The sequence below is a fragment of the Neopelma chrysocephalum genome, unplaced genomic scaffold, assembly GCF_003984885.1.
Source record: "Neopelma chrysocephalum unplaced genomic scaffold, ASM398488v2 Primary Assembly neopelma1_42, whole genome shotgun sequence".
Taxonomy (NCBI): domain Eukaryota; kingdom Metazoa; phylum Chordata; class Aves; order Passeriformes; family Pipridae; genus Neopelma; species Neopelma chrysocephalum.
In genome coordinates this window covers 11289279-11308505 of record NW_020897700.1, presented here as the reverse complement: position 1 = coordinate 11308505, position 19227 = coordinate 11289279, and the positions used below count along the sequence as shown (strand labels likewise).

General features: G+C 38.3%; 1 protein-coding gene across 2 annotated transcripts; it reads right to left on the bottom strand.

The window, feature by feature from the left end:
- Window positions 1-736: 736 nt before the first annotated feature.
- AGA (aspartylglucosaminidase) lies at window positions 737-16553 on the bottom strand. 2 transcript variants are annotated; one of them, XM_027676671.1, is made up of 9 exons: window positions 16319-16553; window positions 14378-14531; window positions 13639-13751; window positions 10296-10408; window positions 9182-9296; window positions 7157-7232; window positions 6341-6448; window positions 4116-4249; window positions 737-3291 (listed from the first exon to the last, which is right to left on the bottom strand). In XM_027676671.1, exons 1-9 carry the CDS (start codon window positions 16533-16535, stop codon window positions 3191-3193), a joined length of 1131 nt encoding a protein of 376 aa, XP_027532472.1. In that variant the 5' UTR covers window positions 16536-16553; the 3' UTR covers window positions 737-3190. The 2 variants fall into 2 exon arrangements, with proteins under 2 accessions (XP_027532472.1, XP_027532473.1); XM_027676672.1 differs by having other exon boundaries at window positions 16382-16553.
- Window positions 16554-19227: the final 2674 nt, after the last annotated feature.

Here is a 19227-nt window from a genome sequence, read left to right as displayed (position 1 = left end):
TGAATTGAGTTCATTTTGCCTTGCTGGTTAACTTTTAAACCAGCACACTGTTGTTTTTAATTCTGTGAAGAGATAATATTTATACAGTACTACCTGTAGATTCTGTCTGAGAATCCACTTTGAATTCTATGAAACTCTGAATTATTACGACTGAGGCAGTTACAGATGAAGGAATGCATTTCAGTGATAACCTACAAATGGTGAAACAACAGGGAAGTTTTCTTCAATAAGCATACAAAACATTGTCAGGGTTCACAAAGATTGCTTTATTAAAGAACAATTCGATGCCGTGCAAAAACAGGGCATAGTTCGCTTTCTCAGTCAGACCACTGAGCTAAGATTCTTTCTCTATCTACTTTTTAATTAAAGGCATTAGTTTGGTAAGAGGTTTCAGAAACAGAAAAAAAAAAAAGCAGGCTAGTTAGAAGTTAATGAACTTAAAAACAGCCCACAACTTTACAGACAGGATGCATTCAATTGTACCACAAATACTTGTAGTTTTTTTCTGGTTTTTGTAGTAAAAGTTGGATAGTAAAAACTTAAAAATACAAAATTTCTTGAAATAAAAACCAGATTTTTTTTTTTGCAACCACAATGGAACCTGTTACAGTTTTTGCTTACTTTTGGCAAGAGTTTCTATTTGATATTTATCTTTCTTAAAAAAATTAATGTGTCTGCTAAGCATAATAGAACACCACTAGTAACATTTAAAGATATATTTTTAAGACAAAATATTAAGCACTTTATTTTTTTAATTCAGAATTCTGCCCATAACATCAGAATGGTACATTCTTAATATTATAATACACTGTCAAATTAAAAATATATGAAAATAACTTACAAAAATTAACCTGTTCATTTATAATTAATTCATCATCACAAAACAACCTACATTGTCAAACCACATGGATTAGGATCTACATCTCGTGGAGACAAATAATTAAGATAGAATCATTAAGGTTGGAAAAGACTTCCAAGATCAAGTCCAACCTTTGACCAAACACCACCATGCCAACTAAACTGTAGCACTAAGTGCCATATCCAGCCATTTATGGCACACTTGCAGTGTTGTGGTGGTTACTCCACCACTTCCCTGGGCAGCCCATTCCAATGCCTGAGTACCTTTTCTGTGAAAATATTCTTCCAGATGTCCAACTTGAACCTCTTCTAGCACAGCTTAAGGCCATTTCCTCTTGTCCTGTCTCTAGTTGTCTGGGAGAAGAGGCTGATCCCTACCTTGCTACAACCTCCTTTCAGGTAGCTGTAGAGAGCAACAGGGTCTCCCCTGAGCCTCCTTTTCTCTAGGCTAAACAATCCCAGCTCCCTCAGTCACTCCTCACATGACTTACTCTCTTGACCCTTCACCAGCAGCATTGCTCTTATCTATACACACTCCCACACCTCAGTGTCTTTCTTGTAGTGAAAGGCCCAAAACTGGACACACCACTCGAGGTGTGGCTTCACCAGTGCTGAGTACAGAGGGACAAGCACTTCCCTAGTCTTGCTGGCCACAGTATTTCTGATACAGGCCAGGATGCCATCAGCCTTCTTGGCCACCTGGCTCATGTTCAGCCAGCTGTCATCCAGCACAGAGGAGCTGACTAGGCAGGGAGTTAGCACTGCAACTGTGACTTCAAGGTATGTTGTTACAGGGCACTGATAACCTCCACTGCCGTACACTAGCTAGCACAGTGACATAAGCACACTATAAAGCATGCCATGGGTGTTCCCAACCTCTTTCACGAACGAGTCCTGGCGGATTCAGCTGCAGCAGTTTGAGACATTACTGCTCAGCTCCCAGTACTGAACCTCCTATATTTATAATCCACAATGCAATCTTCAATGTAACAATCACTGGGATTTTGTTAATCTATTTGCACTTGACTGCCTGAGTTAACTGAAGATAGAGCAGCCATGGCAGAAGGTTGTAAGTAGGACAGGTAGAAAACTTATCTTAAACCACTACAGATATACTCACTTGGAGCTTCACTTGATAAAAGCTTATTGTGGCCTGCAGTGAATTCTGTGCTACAAGATGCTCTGAAGATCCAGTGACAGAAGCGAATCCTATGAATAAATCACTCTGTTGATGAATTTCAACAGCAGGCCATTTAAAATAGCTATTCTAGTTTGAGTGGTTTATTTCTAGGTTTTAAAGATACCAACTTGGAACATTATGGAACAATCACTCTAAGGTACACAAGCATCTAAACAAACTTACTTATACATGGTACATTAAGGTGTGTTTTTATTGCCCATTTTATTCAAGTAGACAAAGAATAATTAAAGTGACAAGACACACACATTTTATTTGCTCCCCCCTTTTACCTTTCCTAGCTCAAGTTTAACAGATTCAATCAAATGATCAGCAGGCTGTCAAGTTAAGAGAATAATCAAACAGATCTTTAAATACCTATGGAGCAATCCTCATGATCCTGGAGTTCTATTACAAATGAATCCTTCTGTCTCTAGACACAGAAAGTGACAAAACCCAAAACTGTAGGTAACTGTCATACTCTAGGTATTCAACTGCTCCTTTGCAGGGGTAAATGTGCTACAGGAAAGGGCAAGTGCACAGCATACTAGTGAAAAAGAAATCACTTTGACTATGATTCATAACTTAACTTCCACTACAGAAACTAGGTGACAGGAGGGTTTCCAATTGTCTTCATATCCAGTCAGAGTCAAACAATATTCCTTGAAGGTTTGTACTACCAGGGATGCTTGCATGTTCTCTCTATTCAAATGTATTCTCAGCTGTTGTGAAAGAAGTCAGAATGGTCCATAAGGAGATGCTTCTTATCTCTTCATTAAGGCTTTGAAATAGTCTCCACTACTCTTCAACCCCCCTTCCTTGCTTGTCAGCATTTTTATGCAATTTTATTTTCAAGAGAAAAGAAAACCTAGACTAAATCTCAGAAAGAGAATTAAGTAGTCTCAAAATAAGTCTCATGTGTAGAGTCATAGTTCCAGCTCTTTACTCAAGATTTCTGACAAATATGTTTTCAAATGGCAAAGCAAAGGTCCTGTTCAACGGTTACTATTCATTACTTTTAGCTACTCAGTCCTCAGGAAAACAAACAGACCAGACGGGCCGTTAGATGCTTGAAACAACCATTTTAAAAAGTAACTCCTGGGGAACCTTAGCACTTTCCTCTTCTAAACTGAGATGCTAACAGGACAAAAGAAATTAAATGCAATCTACTACTTGCTCAGTTGGTCGACTTAGCAAAGGGCTGGAAACCATGAAGTGAAACTGAGTGAATCCTGGAATTTTATTACATGAAGCACCTAGGAAAGAAAGAAAAAAAAAATTATAACATGCTACATTTGAGATTAGTGTCTCTGTCATAGTATTTTATCATCTAAAGACCTAGTTACGAATTCTACTACAATGGTGTAATTATTCTTTTACAATCTGTTTAACCCAAGACATCTTGAAAGTATTTAATTTTTAAGTTAAAATACAGTACTACTGACTGTTGTAGTGCAATTAATGCCCTTATAATACAATTCAAAAAAGTAATGCAAGTTAGGAAAATATCTCTCTCTTTCAGTCCTGATTAATTTAATGAGTTCCTTCAACACTAATCTCTTAAACACAGAACTATGGGAAGTAAGAGATCAAAGAACAGCAATAAGCAGTCTAACTAAATAATCCATGTTGATTAGCAAATTGTACTTCATACTGATCTAAGAGTTCACTAATGAGATGCCTGGCACAATGACTGCTCTTGGAAAGCTTTGAAGCCATGCTTAACATTCACGTTCTCCCTCCCTTATGCCATATCTACGGAAGGCATAAGAATTCTTTAAAACCTTCAAATTAATCATATGCAGTCCAGGAAAACACATGAAGGTTGTAAATATTTTTGATTTTTCCATAAATTTTGTGTAAATCCAAGACATCAAAATGCAAAGGAAAATTACAGTATCCCCAGTTCGCACTAGGACATAGCTGCCCTGGTAACCAGCATTTAGTACTACAAATGACCAGTATTACTGCAGTCCTCAAAGAATAATTAAAGACTTCTGCTTTAAAATCCACCTTCAGTTTTGTACTTCTGTGACCTAGGAAGGGTTAAGCACCTTTGTCTGCAAAGCAAAATACATACCATAACTTCCAGTTGTATTGGCACAAATGATAGCACCAAAGAACTTTGGAGCATACTTCTGGATTCTGGAAATGACTTTCTGACAGGCTACTGTTGGGTCTGTTCCCATCCTCATATATTCCACAGCTTGATAACTAAAAAAAAAACCAACCCCATACCCAGACAGTTAGCCATACTCAGGTTATATATTTTAAAATACCACTGAAGAGACCTTGGTTTCTTTGAATAATGAAAAAACATGGTAAATAATTTTTATGCCATCTTTGTATTGGCAATTATTACTCAAGTTCTACATAAAAAGTCATTAGAAACAGGACTAAAAGGAACTGCAAGATGTCATCTATACCATCTATTGTTCTATGGTAGGACCAAGCCAAGAGATAACTCTGATCATTTGCAGAAGAGGCTAAGCAGAAGATTAGTTAAAGAATGCAAAGAAGCTGTTAAAGAGTTAGTGGCTTCTATTTTTCACTGAGTTTGACATTAGAAGTGATCACGAGTTTTCAAAAAGGTTAATGTCAAGAAAACTTTTCGAAGAAAACTGATCTCCAATATTACCTTACTAATAAATTATTGATTTCAGTAAGCATTTAAAAAAAAATCTTTCAGAAAAAAATTAGGTTTCTGAAAACACCAAAACTGACACATTTTCTTTATTTTATGTATATGAAGGTACAATGTTTTGATCAAGACTTTGAGACACTTTTAAATTTTTTGCAAACTAAATTGAAAAAATATCTTAGTTTAAATGAAAGAGAATCAAAATGAACTTTCTTTTTATCTACAGTATCATTAGACAAATGACTATATGGGAAATGCTTCAGATGAATCAGTTGCATTTCAAAAATGTCCTCAGAGGTAAAAAATTAGCTTTGTTGCCATTTTCTTTCAGAACATGAAGATTAAATGACAACATACGATATAATTTACAAGCAAACAACATTAGATTGCTTTGATGAAAGGCACACGTACCAACACCAACTCCTGCTACACTAAGAGATATACAGACAGCATTACCTACAGGTGTTATCAAAGTACTGCAGAAAAGAACTTCTCTTGCATTTTTAGACTCCCTATTATCTTTGACTTATTCTAACAATCAAATAAGTTCAACTTATCTAAAGAAAACTGACCGAATATAAAGCTATATTTCACAGCGGTCTCTTCACTAATCAAAAACTCAGTAAGAAATTACTATCGCAAAGAAGGCAGACAGCAAATATTAGCAATTTCGCCCTTTATTTGGCACTTCCTTCACTTCTGGCAGGTCAATTTTAGTCTTTGTTTCCATGTGGGAATATCTAAGTAACATGGATTTAGTAAAAATCTTTATCTACAAGGAAGCAGTGATTAACCATCTAGTCTGAGTTGTTTTCTAAAACCCAGTGGTGCTAACACAAAATGCTTTTAAGCATTACAGCCAAATACTTCAGGCTGCTAAAGTGTAATATCAGTTTTTACTGACTAAGCTCATGGTGCAGCTCAACTAACTACTCCTGTTGTTATCCGCCATGACAGGATAGATAATTTACTGGCTTGGAACAGCTTGAATTTCATTGAGGACATTTGTGAATATGCAACAGTCAGCAGGCATTCTTAGCTGTCAGAGTTTCAGAAAAAGCACCTGAGCTTCTATATAGTCCTTCAAGCATCAGAGCCCATTATGTTCAGCATGGATTTCCATAACTCATTCCTGAGACCGACCCACAAGGATGACTCTCAAGACTCAGCGATGAAAACACCCATATTTAACACAGTTTATAGAACCACAATGACAGCACTAAAACACCTCTTTCAGTTTCAAATTAGATGCAATTACATAGGCTTGTTGCAGTGACACCTCCCCACCCTCCTGAATAATCTGAGACCCACGCCTCCTCCTCTCTACAATTTATGATACTTATTTCGCACATAATAAAACACTTTGGAGGAGAAAGCTAATCAGTTCTGTTAAAAAGCATATAGGTAGGAAATATACTCATTACCTGCTGCCTGTTTGCTCACAGCTTGGCAGCATTAAGGGATCTGTCATCAAGATATTTGTCTCTTCTTTTAAGACACATTATAATGATAACTTAATACTGCTACTGTTCTTTCCCCTTCACTCCTTCCTCTACTCCCACTTCAGCAGCCAGTAAGTTACAGTGTCTTTTTAATCAATTACTTCATTTGCCGAGTCCACATTTTGCTGCGAAAAGCTGGCAAAGTCTGCCCTAAGGACAAACCTGGGTAAGAAGCGCATCATAATGTCACCATCCCCAGTGGCTGCAGCTCCTCCAGCTGTACTGTCCGCATAGGATCCTGCTCCAGCTATCGGAGAATCTCCAACACGGCTGTAATGAACAATGGAAAATAAAACCCCAACTTTGTCAGCCTTACTGCCTCCAGCTGACTTAGCGTTAAACTCACAGGAGAACAGAACAGGTAAAGAGGTCACTCCACAGCAGCCAGAAGTCTTATCTTAAAACTACCAATATGACTGATCTGTGATAACCTGACTGACCTGAGGCTTAATCCACCTCCTATGCACAACTGTTTGTTATTATACTGACTATAACTAGGCCAGTGAGGTTTAGCCTGTGGGCAACAGTAAGCTGGGGACATTAATATGTTCAATAACTTGTTGCTAAATCCCAAAGTTGTCTGACTTGGTTGACAGAAAAGAATTCTAACTGGGTAGAAAAAGTATCTCAAAGATAAAATACAAGCCTGGGGCTCTGATTTTATGTACATTTCTTTGGAGACTGTGCACCTCTCCAAAATGCTTATTTGTCTCTGGTACCTTGCCTTATAAGCTGTCTTAAAACTGTGCCAGTTGTTTGTGTCTCTGTATGGTGAATTAAGCCAGCTGAAAAACAAGCATTCCCTCAAACACACACAAATCATCTTGCAACTCAATCAGTATTAGGATTTATGGCAGAGTGCAGAAATAAGTAAGGCCGTTTTGTGATCTTAATGTTAATGTTTTACAACACCATGACAAGCTTAACATAGGAAACAAGGTGGAGAAAAAACTTTTTTGTAAACCTAGAGATACTAACCCTGGAATTTTGTGGACTGCACCATTAGTAGATGTCCCAGAAACAACGGTTCCACTCACACCAATTATAACCATACCTAAGATTTTCAACAGGATGAAACATATTCAGAAACATTCCTAAATAATTTATTTAATTGGTACTATGCTTATAAAAAAGAATCACAACGCACAGACTATTCAAATTACTGATATACTGAAATACAAAAGACTTGTACTCTTAAGGAAAACACGTTCTTTTTAAAAGACATTTGGAAACTTAGGATGTATTACAAGAGCTCAAAAAAGAATGTAAAACAGTGAGTGCCACACTGTTCAGAGCTGTATGTTACTGCTGCCCAAGCAGCCACTGCCTCCTGATATACATCTATGTTAAGCTGTAGAGAACAAGTACCTGGTGTCACTACATCAAGTACCAAGGAAATTATAAATAGTGCTTGAAGGAAATTAAAAAAAAAAATCAGAAGGATGAGCTTAAATTTGGCAGATGGTGACATACTGACTACCAAAGTAACTTGAATTACACGACAGGCAACCAAACGGATGGATAAGCCTACCCCTTGCTAATTTTGTGCTGGTAAGAAAGCCACTGCCTCATACAAGAGAAGTTTAGATTGTCACTTGGAACAGGATTTGGGATCAGCTGCTTCTCCATATAGCCAGACTTCACCTCCACAGAGCAAGAGAGGGCATAAATTGCTGCTAGCATAAAACTGCAATACAAAGTGAGAGCCAAGGAGCAGAATGTGATGCGCTGAATTCTGGTTCTCTGACCTCAATAGGCAGTACCTACTTCTTATACAAAAGTTTCCTGACCAGTAGAAGCTAAAAGCATAGAGGCACTGACTCTCTGCCCTATGCAAAAAGACTGGAAGGGCATTAGATCCTTCCAATGTCTTAAAAGCATTATGAATGAAGACTCTTCTCAAAATGTGCTAGTCACAGAGACATTTCATATATAAAACAATGGGGTGGAAGAACTTGAAATACTAATACAAAACACTGTCATTTACTACAAAACAGCTTACAACTACTTAATGATACATCAGTTCTTGAGTTGTATTTACCAGAGCCCCCTCTCCTGACACTCCACAATTTCTGAGTTTTCCAGCACTAACTGCAGACTGTTTACCCCAGTAAAGCAAGCCAGCTATCAACTTAAGAATTCGGGGGGTTGTCCAACTTCTAAGAGTTTACTGATTGAGGACTGTTAATTGCTAAGCCTATAAGCTGGTTAAGGAGCAGATCAGACAAAGGAGTAGAGCAGTTACAGACTCATGTCTTTTAAAGCTTTTTACTGTGTAGTCTTGAAACTAGCACTTTTTGGTTTAGTTTGGATTTCCCTCAGTTTAGTAATGCAGAACTTTTTGCCTGATGGTATTTGCAATACCAAGAATTAACAAGTTATTTCAAGTGTGAATCTTTTCTCTTTGTTTCTAGTTCACCCTCCTAATAACCAATTAATATTCTCCAGAAGTTTTTGGGACTACTACTGCTAGCCTGTTTTAAGCATAGTAGTTTCTGGAGAAGTTTATTGATTTAGTCTAAAGCCAGAACAGAAGACAAATGAGAGCAAACTTTGTTCTAAAAATTTCAGGAGTGTTTGACAAACATTGCTTTTAGTTGGCAACAGGACTACCTGTTTACTCATTTCTTCCACCACTGTAATGCCTTTTAAGTTGCTCTCAAAGGAACACCATAATCAAGATAAAAATAATTATTTTTAATCTTAATCAGTTTTCTAAGCATCCATAGCTGTCCAAGCAGGTATCTGCGAGAAAAGCAGTAGGGCAATGAACAAGAGCTAAGGGGAAATATGAAGCAAGTGGCTGTGCAGCCAGTACTGGAAAAAAAAGAGAAACAAATCTTACTTTTAGGCACTCCATCCTAATATATAAGTAACAGAATCTCGAAACCACTATAAACAGGAAATAATTACTATATGAAATACTTTTCTTTAAAATTAGTAAGATTAAATCTGTAGAGGAATGAGAAAAAAATCAGCATCAGGGTTACCAAAAGTTGTTACCAATAGTATCATGGTTCTGAACACTTCTTTGTGAGATGGTCTGTTTTTCTTTATAAGTTACTTCTCCAGGCCGTTTATATGGTCCACAGGATTTTGAAGAGTCTGGTACCACATTCTGTAAATATTTTTTGATTTGCATGAATAATATATTATACTTCAATACCGATAAATTTAAAAATACTACAATCAATACCTATAATCTGCCATACAGGATGCCCAATACTTAAAACATACAGCTGTACTGAAATACCACAAATTGTTTTGCTTAAAGAATAAAGACTGATGTCTGGTATAATATAGTAAAAAGGTTTTCCTACTAGAAAGTTATGCTGTTAAAATTAAAGATTTTCCCTTGCTCAACTGAGTGGTCAAAAACAAAAAAGTCAGCTCATTCTTCAATGAAATGAAGAAAATTTTCAAGTCAAAAAAACAACCAGATAAAATGAGTTTGTTGTACTAATGTCAAGATATTATTGTCAAGTCAGCATCATACTCAAGATATTTTCCCAACTGAAAATATCTTGAAAATTAAAAGAAATCAAAACTGAATTAAACTGGTTCAGCAATGCAGCATTCCATATTCAAGAAACAATGAATACAGTGTACAAACATGTAGAAATCTGTAACACCCAAAGCAAAAAAAAACCCCTCCAACCAAGCCAACCTCACCACAGCAGGCACATTTAATGGACAGCTGCACTAATCTGATGTATTCACAGGTCTGCATGAAGCCTCACAACTAACCATTTAGAGACCTTAATTACTCCTGTAAAATTCTCTTTCAGAAATTTACACGTGCATCAAAAAATACACACACTGCTGTGTTTAGCTTGAGAAGTCCTGTCCCAATTAAGAACTGGAAAAAAAATAATTGCTACACCACAACACTACTGCAGCAAGGTCAAAACCAGCAGGATCTAAGAAATAAGAACTAGACACATACAATTCCCAAGTCTGCCAAATGCTTGGTAATTCCAAGCCTTTTCTGTTTAATAAGCAAAACTTCTTTTTCTTCACATGTCAAGTGTAACTTCAATATAAGCTAAAAGGAAGAGGCAATTGCTGCATTACTGACTTTCTAAACCCCCTCTTCACTGCTACTGCTGCACTGTACCTTCCAGTAGTTTGGCTGACAGCTTTGATTAAGCCACTCTGAATACAGCGAAAGTGATTTCTGAGTTGTTAAATCTTCATATGGAAACCCCATTCTTACAGCAAACAGGGAGGCTTGAAAAGCAAGAACAAAACAAAAAAACCACACTGATTTATTCACAGATTTATACATTTTATGATAATGCATTCATGTTATGCTTTTTAGAAATCAAGAAATTCTACATCCTTTATGAAGACGAGAAATAAGCCTTCAGGGAGCAGTATCAGCCATTAGAGTGATGTACAACTGCAGTAGCAAACTCTCCCTTCACTGGCAATATCAAATTTCTTCAATTCACTATAACTATGTTGATACATATTATAAGTTTTACCATTGAAAGAGAAATAAATTCAATTCTGTTAATCAACTGGACACAAACTGTAGGAAGAGTGGTCTGGGCTGTGTGGGTCACAGAAATATTTAAGTAAATGATACAAATATATTTGCCTTAAAAAGCTAGTCTTTTATGAAATGTAAGTAACCCAGCAGCACAACATTTGCCATTAAAACACCGATACTTGAAGAAAGCAATCCACCAGCTTACATCACATTACACTTCTTCCTTGCAGCTTGAAAAGTGACAGCTTGTTTTGAAAATTAATATAGTATGTGCCAAGGGAGCAAAAGAAATACCAACACAAGCAATGAAAGAATGCTACACTTCTAAGAGTGACTTTTATCGTTAGGCTAAGGGAAAAGAAAAAAGATCAACTGTTCTTTCATCTTTTAGCTGAAAATACCTTTGATACTAACCAGTAACAGATACTGTTGCTAGGTTCTGATGCCTGAATTTATATTATCAATCCTTGATAATAACATCACTATAATACACAGCTGAACAAGCTTATCTAGTCCAAGAATTAAGAGAAGCCTTGAATTATTTCTGGACAGTTTTTCTATGTTTTTCTTAAAAACTGACACAATTAAAGTTCCCTAGCACTCAGAAGAAAACTGACAGCTTCAATTAAATAGATATTTATTTTCCTATTTCTAGAACAAATAGGCAGGGTTTAGGTTTTTTTTGCTTTTTCTTTTCAGGATAAAATTGGGCTTGTGCATGTTTGTCAGGAATTCTTTCATAACTTTTGAAGCATTGTTTCTACTCCAGAAAGCAGAGTTGGTCGTTTTTACTTTCTGAACTTTTTACTTGGATTATTGGTTTAAGTATTGATAGGAAAAAAAGAGAAAAAGGTCAGGCACACTGACACTGAAACTTCCCTATTATTAGAGACAAACAAGAAAATTTCTTAGCAGACCAAAACAGAGGGTTTTTTTCCCTCACTTGTAATCATCCTACACTGAATATCCCTCACCAGACTCAGTCTACACTGATATATATGTGCTTTATTGATAGTTTGCTAAGACTCACCCCTAAAGAATTAAGACAACAAATGGAGAAAGCAGCTCTTTTAACAATGCAAGAACTGATGAGTGTAGTTATCTGTATCTGTTCAACAAAAGCTACACCACTGCCATGAAGTAGAACCCAAGGATCTACAGGGTGGTCAGCCTCTGCATGATCACTGAGAAGAAAATGGAAAAACTAATCCCGGAAATAATATCTGAGCACATCAAGGACAAACAGGTGATTAGAAAACTAATGCATGCTACAGTTTGCTTCCTCCTCCTCTCCAGTGTCAACCACTCATAAAAATGCAATTTTAGGAGGCATAAAGACTTCTCTGGATTATATCACTGAGTATATTCAAATAAAAGTGCCATTTAGTTATTGGGAGAAAAATAAAGAATAACCTCAGCAATTTTGCATCTTGAATAAAAAAATGCCTGCAGAGACTATATGCATTTATACGAAAAGAGTTTACTATTCTAGCTAGCTCTTCTGGTGAAAATGTAAATATTTTTATTTAGAAAATAAACTGTTCTTTCTCTCACATACATATTTGAAGATTCAAATGTATCAATCTTCACCTGATGAAGACAACTACAGTTTCTTTTATCCAAGCTCCAATTTCCACAGAAAATACATTTCTTCAAAAGAAATATTCTTCCTCAATTTCTCCACTGCTTTGATTAATTCACTAACATTAAACATCATCTCCAATTTTTACTCAGATAAATCTTTGGCTTTTCTGTCTTTCTTTTGCCACTACTGCTAGACAGTTTCTTCTGAGGAAGTTCTCACTGGCAGCAAGGACTAAGCATAACAACCTTGTCCACATGCCTCCATTGCGCAAAGAGCTATTTTCTTAGGTTGGAAAACATATTTTAGATCAGCACTTTAATTCTTCTGCTTCTTCACTTTCATTATCTTTTCTGCTAATTCTACTGATCAAAGTTTAAAAATATTTTGGTAACTAAGAATGATGGGGAAATGAGTATTATGAGTATTTCTTCCTCTGCTTTTAACACCCGACCAATTTCTTCTTCTGCATCACCTGCAAAATTTCTCTTAGTCCACTTCTCAAATTAAACAGAATCTACACATCTCTCTTTTCAAACATGTCAGTGTCCTCCCCTCCCAAGATTGCATCAAAAAACTGCTGTTGCACTTATTTCTGTACACATTAATTTCTTCAAGAATCTTTTATCTTTTCTTATCAATTTCAAAGCACTTGAATCACCATTAATGCTCAGATATCAACTTCCACACTTATCCCCAAATTTCCTTCTGAGCAGGTACGTGCATTTTCAAAGTCCTTAACTGTGAGCCAAGAAACCTTCTGCTCACTACTCACATACCTCCCTGGAAGGTACATCTCTTTTTGAAACTGGTATTACTCTACCAACAGCAGCCTGTATTCAAAAAGCTCAACCTCCAGTTTGCTATTGCTCTTTTGCTGTGCCTAAGAGTACAGTCTCTAATGTAATTTTTTCCATTCAAGTTCTCACTACTGCATTTCATAGTTTAAAAATATTAATCATGCTCAAAATATACCAAAGTAGTAAAATGTAACCACAGTGTCTATTAATTCTGCCATTCCTTAGAAAAAGTTACTCCATGGTTTTAAATGCAACATTTACACCTAACAGCTTCCATATTGTCTTTTAATAAATCATCTTTGAAAACTCAGATATTAGTGATACTAGCAAAACCTTGGGATTACAAGTTAATATTTGCAGTTAGGTTGGTGGGAAGACCATAAAACTATGCTTTTTTCTTCTAAAAATAAACCTATTTCATACACACAGAATGAGCAAATAAACACTTCTGAATTATTTGACTAAATTTATTTTATTGTCAAGTAATTCTTCCACCTATATTACCAACATTAAAACATGGCAATTTTAGCAGGAAGTGTTTTAGACAAGGGTATGGCTTGGAAACAGTTAAAGGAATAATTACCTGACTCTCCCACTAATAATGTATGCTTAGTGTATTCAATGACCTTTCGTGCTACACCAATTGCATTTTTTACACGTCTGAGATCCGCAACAGCCCCAACTTCCATAGTGTTGCTGGAAACAGAAAATATTTAAAATTTATTAAAAATACATGAATAATTGCACATTTTTTATTAGACAAGATCTGTTCTCATCTAAATCAAAAAGCTTGCTCCTTTAACATAACGCTTTAATTGTTCTATGCCATAGACTGATGGCATCACACTATTAGGGAAAAAATTCCTACGTATGTTGGTTTCCTTTCACAGGTATGGAGATGTTGCTCAAGTAACAATAACTCCATCTACAGTAATATTTTCAGTAAAATAACTATGTTGTTACATAAACCCATAACATGAACAACACACTTGCAATTACTCTTTAACCAGGACAGCTTTAAATAGCAAAAAAATTACAGAAGACAACTCCTCCAGAAGGGAAATATTTATGGATTGAATATAAAGGGAAAGCTAACAATGCTACAAACCATCTGCTCTGCAACCTCTATATCTAGAACTGGATTACCGCACTACATGTGAAGATTCATAACCTACTCTCCCACCAGTCAGTATTTTTCCTAGTTCCACAAGTTAACATATAACTTGTCCCACAGTGAGCCCCAAAGCAACAAGATCCTGTAACAACCCTTAAATGTGCTAATAATTATAGGGATCATTCTTTCCTCCATGTAGTTTCCTTACCCATCCATAATCATTGCGTCCAGAGTTGTTTCTCCACTTTCATCTGGGCTTCCTCCGTATCCCACACTCCCATCGCACTGATCAATCTCACACTGCCCACAGCCTCTCTCAACCGCATCCAGCTCAGAACCTCCCGACTCCAGTACTCTCCAAGCTATAATCAACACAAATAATTAAATGTCACCAGGGAAAACAGTCTCCACTACTACTTTAAAGCATGTTTTAAAGACGGACACGATGCAGATGCACTACATAAGTGGATAAACAAAAGTAAACCATAACTTACAGATGAAATAAAGTCAAAATATAAATATAACTGTAAGAATGTAAACCATCACTTTTCTTAATATTGTTTTTCTTTCCTATCTGACTAGTGTTTCTGATAAACAAAGCTTTTCTTCTGTTATTTACTAACAATCATCACAACTTCTATACATCAAATAACCTTCTCTGCCCAGAACCAATCATTACTTTATCACTGCTTGTTTAAAGCCTTCTGGGAGGAGAGAGAAGGGGAAACAAAACTTTCATCTTAGAAAAAAAAAAAGGCCAAAAAAAGAAGCAGCCCTCAAAAGCTTCATAGGAGAATAGTAAGTGTCCAGCTGCAGAATAAAAAGATCTAAACCAATATTAGTAACTACGTAAGCATAAAACCAAAGTGGAAACGGTATATAAGAAATTAGTCTCCATTCTCCTGTCCAACCCTTAGTCTTCTATTCTTTAGCATCTAGATCACGGTGCAGTTTTGTAAGACATTACAGACACGTCAAACGACATGGCTTGAATATGCTGAGCCTGAAGGCACTGCACATATGAGATTTCACAAAATTGGACCCAGGCAAGACTTTCCAAGGCACACAAGCTTGCTGGCACTGATAGTTGCAGTCCTACTTCCTCCTTTTGCTCGCTCTGGTGCTACATCATCTGACAGACCCAGCACAGGGGAGGCAGCAAATGCACACAGCTCTTTTTTGCAGCAGTAAACCATCTCAAGCAGTAAAACAGTTTCAACCATCTCAAGAAGCCTTACCATCACAAATGCTGCATGCAACTGCATGAAGCTTCCTGCACCAGGGAATAAGTAACATTTAATGCCATGCATCCAACTCCACATATGATCGTCTTTTATTACAAACTTCAGTGTGAGGAGTATTGCTCCAATTCCTATTACCATTATTGCTATCAGTAGCCTTAACACAAGCTTTCAGAAGCTGCAAAAGGCCTTGCAGCTTTCATGAGTATATTTTATTTCTGACCTATAGAAGGCTTTATAGGTAACCCATTTCACAAGCAAGAATTCCATAGTAAGGCATTATTTACAATTCAACTACGATAAAATAACCCACAAGTCTTTTAAAATCAGTACTCACAACTAATTTACATTGCCATAAGAAAATGTGCTTTGCCTGTCAATAACACATCACAAAACACCGAGCTCAAAAAAATAATATTCATAACTACCTAAATCCTTGGGGGGCAAGAAGGAATCTCAAAAGGGCACCTTTAAAAACCACTGCAAAGGGCCACAAGAGTGCAAACCACATTAGCAAAAGTATGCCCTTAATGTAGCATATCCGCAGTTCATAACCCCCCTCCCTACTGATTTGTTTGGTTTGGTTTTTCCCAGCGCGGAAAGTTAAACCATTTGCTTGCAGGCTCTCAGGCCACACCAGGACTCGGCGTGAGGGAACCACCAGTGTCAAGGCAAGCTCGTTCCCATACAAGGGGTAAGCTGGCGCTTCGGCGCCCGAGACCCTTTCCAAGAGCCTTCCCGTCCCTGCGGCAGCGGGGCTTCTCTGACCCAGGACAGGGAAAGCGGGGAGCAGAGCCCGGGCCCGCTGCACCCAGCGCCGCTTTACGGCAGCAGGGTCACAACTCGCTCCTTCTTGCCACCATCTACGCCCGGATCCGCCTGGCGCCCCTCACAGCGGGAGGGCGCACCAGGAGAGCAGCGAGCGGCGCGGCACAGCACCGCCCCACCCGCCCCAGTCCCCTCCGGGACACCTGTCTCCGCGGCCGTCCTAAACGCCCAGGTGTTGATGACTACAGGCAGGGCGGCGGCTGAGGCGACGCCCGGCGGCGGCAACACGACGAGCAAGAGGACCAGGACGACCAGGACCACCACGGCCGCCCGTCCCCCGCCGCCTCCCGCCGCCATCACCGCCCGGCCCGGCCCGGCCCCGCCCCCGCTGGGCCGACACCAACCAGGCGGCGGCGGCGGCGCAGGCGCGCAGGGCCCGGCCGCGGGGAGCGCTGCGGCCCCGGGCGGGTGTGGTTACGGAGCTCAGGGGAGTGGCGGGAGCGGCCCTGAGCAGCGCTGTCATGGCAAGGGAAAGCTTAAATGCCCCAGCAAAGATCGGAGTCCAGGGCAGATTAAAATACATTTTGTATTTCATAAAATCATAGAATGGTTTGGGTTGGAAGGGACGTTGAAGATCATCTAGTTCCAACGCCCTTGCCATAGGCAGGGACATCTTCAACTAGACCAGGTTGCTCAGAGACCCATCCTTCGGCATTTTCAGGGATGTGGCAGCTGCAGCTTCACTAGGCAGCCTGTTCCAGTGCCTTACCACCCTCTAATGACTTTTTTCCTAACATCGAATTTAACCTACTCTGTGTCAATTTGAGCCTGTTCCCCCTTGTCCTGTAACTACATGCTCTTGTAAATAGTCTTGCCCCATCATTCCTGTAAGTTCACTTAAGATACTGGAAGGCTGCAATTAGGTCACCTTGAAGCCTCTTTTTCCAGGCTAAAGAATCCCAGTTCTCTCAGCCCTGCCTTGCAGGACAGGTGCTCCATCCCTCTTAGCAACTTGGTGGCCCTCCTCTGGACGTGCTCCAACAGCTCCATGTCCTTCCTGTGTTTGGAATCCCAGAGCTGGATGCAATACTTGACATGGGGTCTCACCAGAGCAGAACAGAGGGGCAGAGTCACCTCCCTTGACCTGCTGGCCACACTTCTTTTGATGCAGCTTTTTTATTGTGTGTCTGGCATGTTACAGCCAGCCTGCTTATTGGGGGCCCCAGCCCACTGATGAGATTGCTGGCAGTGCTGGAGTGTTGGTGCTGAGCTGTAGTGGTGTTGGGGGGCTGTGTGTTCGCAGGGCTGTGGGGTAAGGGCAATCACCTATGCTAATGAGATTCACTTGCAACATCACCTGCCACATTGTTAACACGTATGCTTTTGTCAAAAGTGCCCTATGGTACAGAGACGTTTCTGCAAAGGTCATGTTTTGGAACCTACTACAGCCAAATAGTTTAGGGAAAAACTTGTGAAAAACCTTACTTTATAGAAATCATAAAATGTATACCAGGTAATTTCTTAATTCTGCCCCTGCCATTCCAGCTTTTCATTATAAACCTTTAGCAATAGTTTAAAGCCATTTGACCCGTTACCATAGCACTCTGACAGTTTCCAGGTCTATAGGCTTGCCGGCTGTAAGCGTATCAGCAACAAGGAGTTGCTGATCATGAACCAGATATTACTTCTGAACAACATGAAACTCTACTTCTACCAGAGGACATAGATATAAACTACGCTTTTTCTTTCAAATGCTCTATTGGCTCATCCTCATTACTCCTTTCAGTATATGATGGCCCAAACTCAATTACACTTTAGCAGCAATGTCGCTGGTGTTGTATTTGTACTAAGAGGGGATACTTGGATCTAATGTGTGACAAGCTCAGGCTTGTAAGCATGCCTAAATTTTGAATGCACCCAAGCTGGTTTAAAAAGCCTGAAGTAATATTATTTTTATTATAACAAAGCATTCCAAATACTTTGGAATGAAATAGTTGCCACAAAGAAAATGTATTGTCTTTTATTACAGAAGTCACAAAATAATTAAAATACAGTATTAGGTTTGACTTTACTAACACGATGGCCTTGGTTTCAGCTAGTTCCCAAAAGCAAAACTACAAGTAGTCTAGAGAAACCTTTGCTCAAGTAAATACTGTTAGCTGATTTATTTCTGATATTACAGCTCATATTTCTGTCATGTAGTTCTGTGTAAAGCTGTTAGGCAAGGGAAAAGGGCCAAAATACAGATCCGAATTAATGTTAGCTGAAGGTAAATAAAGGAAAATATTTTCAGGAAATTAATTTAATAATAAGTAAAAGGAAAAATATAATCAAACACATTCATAAAATGGATACATGAATAATATTTTTCAAATATGGTTTTCTTTTGGCAAGATAAAATGGAGTGTTATGAAAGAAAACCACTTTAATGTGGATGTCATTCAAATACAAGCATTGACTGTGATGGTTGCATCTGCAGGCTGAGCCTGCACAGCTGTGGAGAAAATGTTTTGTATGAGCTGAAGAAGCATAACATTATGCTTTGAGGCTCATGTAGAAAGTCAGTTGGTTTGATTTCTGTGGCACACTTTCTAACTGGCTTTCAAATGTGAACAACTTCCTGCTAGAAATAAATGCAATCTTGAGTCTATGCTTTACTGTATACACTGTTATTTAATATAATATTTTTTTATGCTGTATGTGAAAACACTCACTAAGCAAACACTACTCTCAGATACAGTGTATCAAATCAACAGCAAGGTCAATAAAACCCTTGTTTTACATGCTGAAAGCTAAGGAGAATTTGAGCAATAGCTGTCCAAGACAGCTCTGCAAGTCAGTTCTGCTACATCCATCTGGGCTTTTGATTTACCTTCTGTCTCTGACATAACGTATTTTAAAATTGGCCTTTGGGTTTAAAACTTCTTTGTATTTTCATAAAGATTACCTGTTGTTTTATATAAGTCCTTCCTTCATCAACAGTAGAAATACATCTTCATTTGTTTATCCCCCAATACTTGATGTTATCTTAGAGACCGTGGCTAAGATA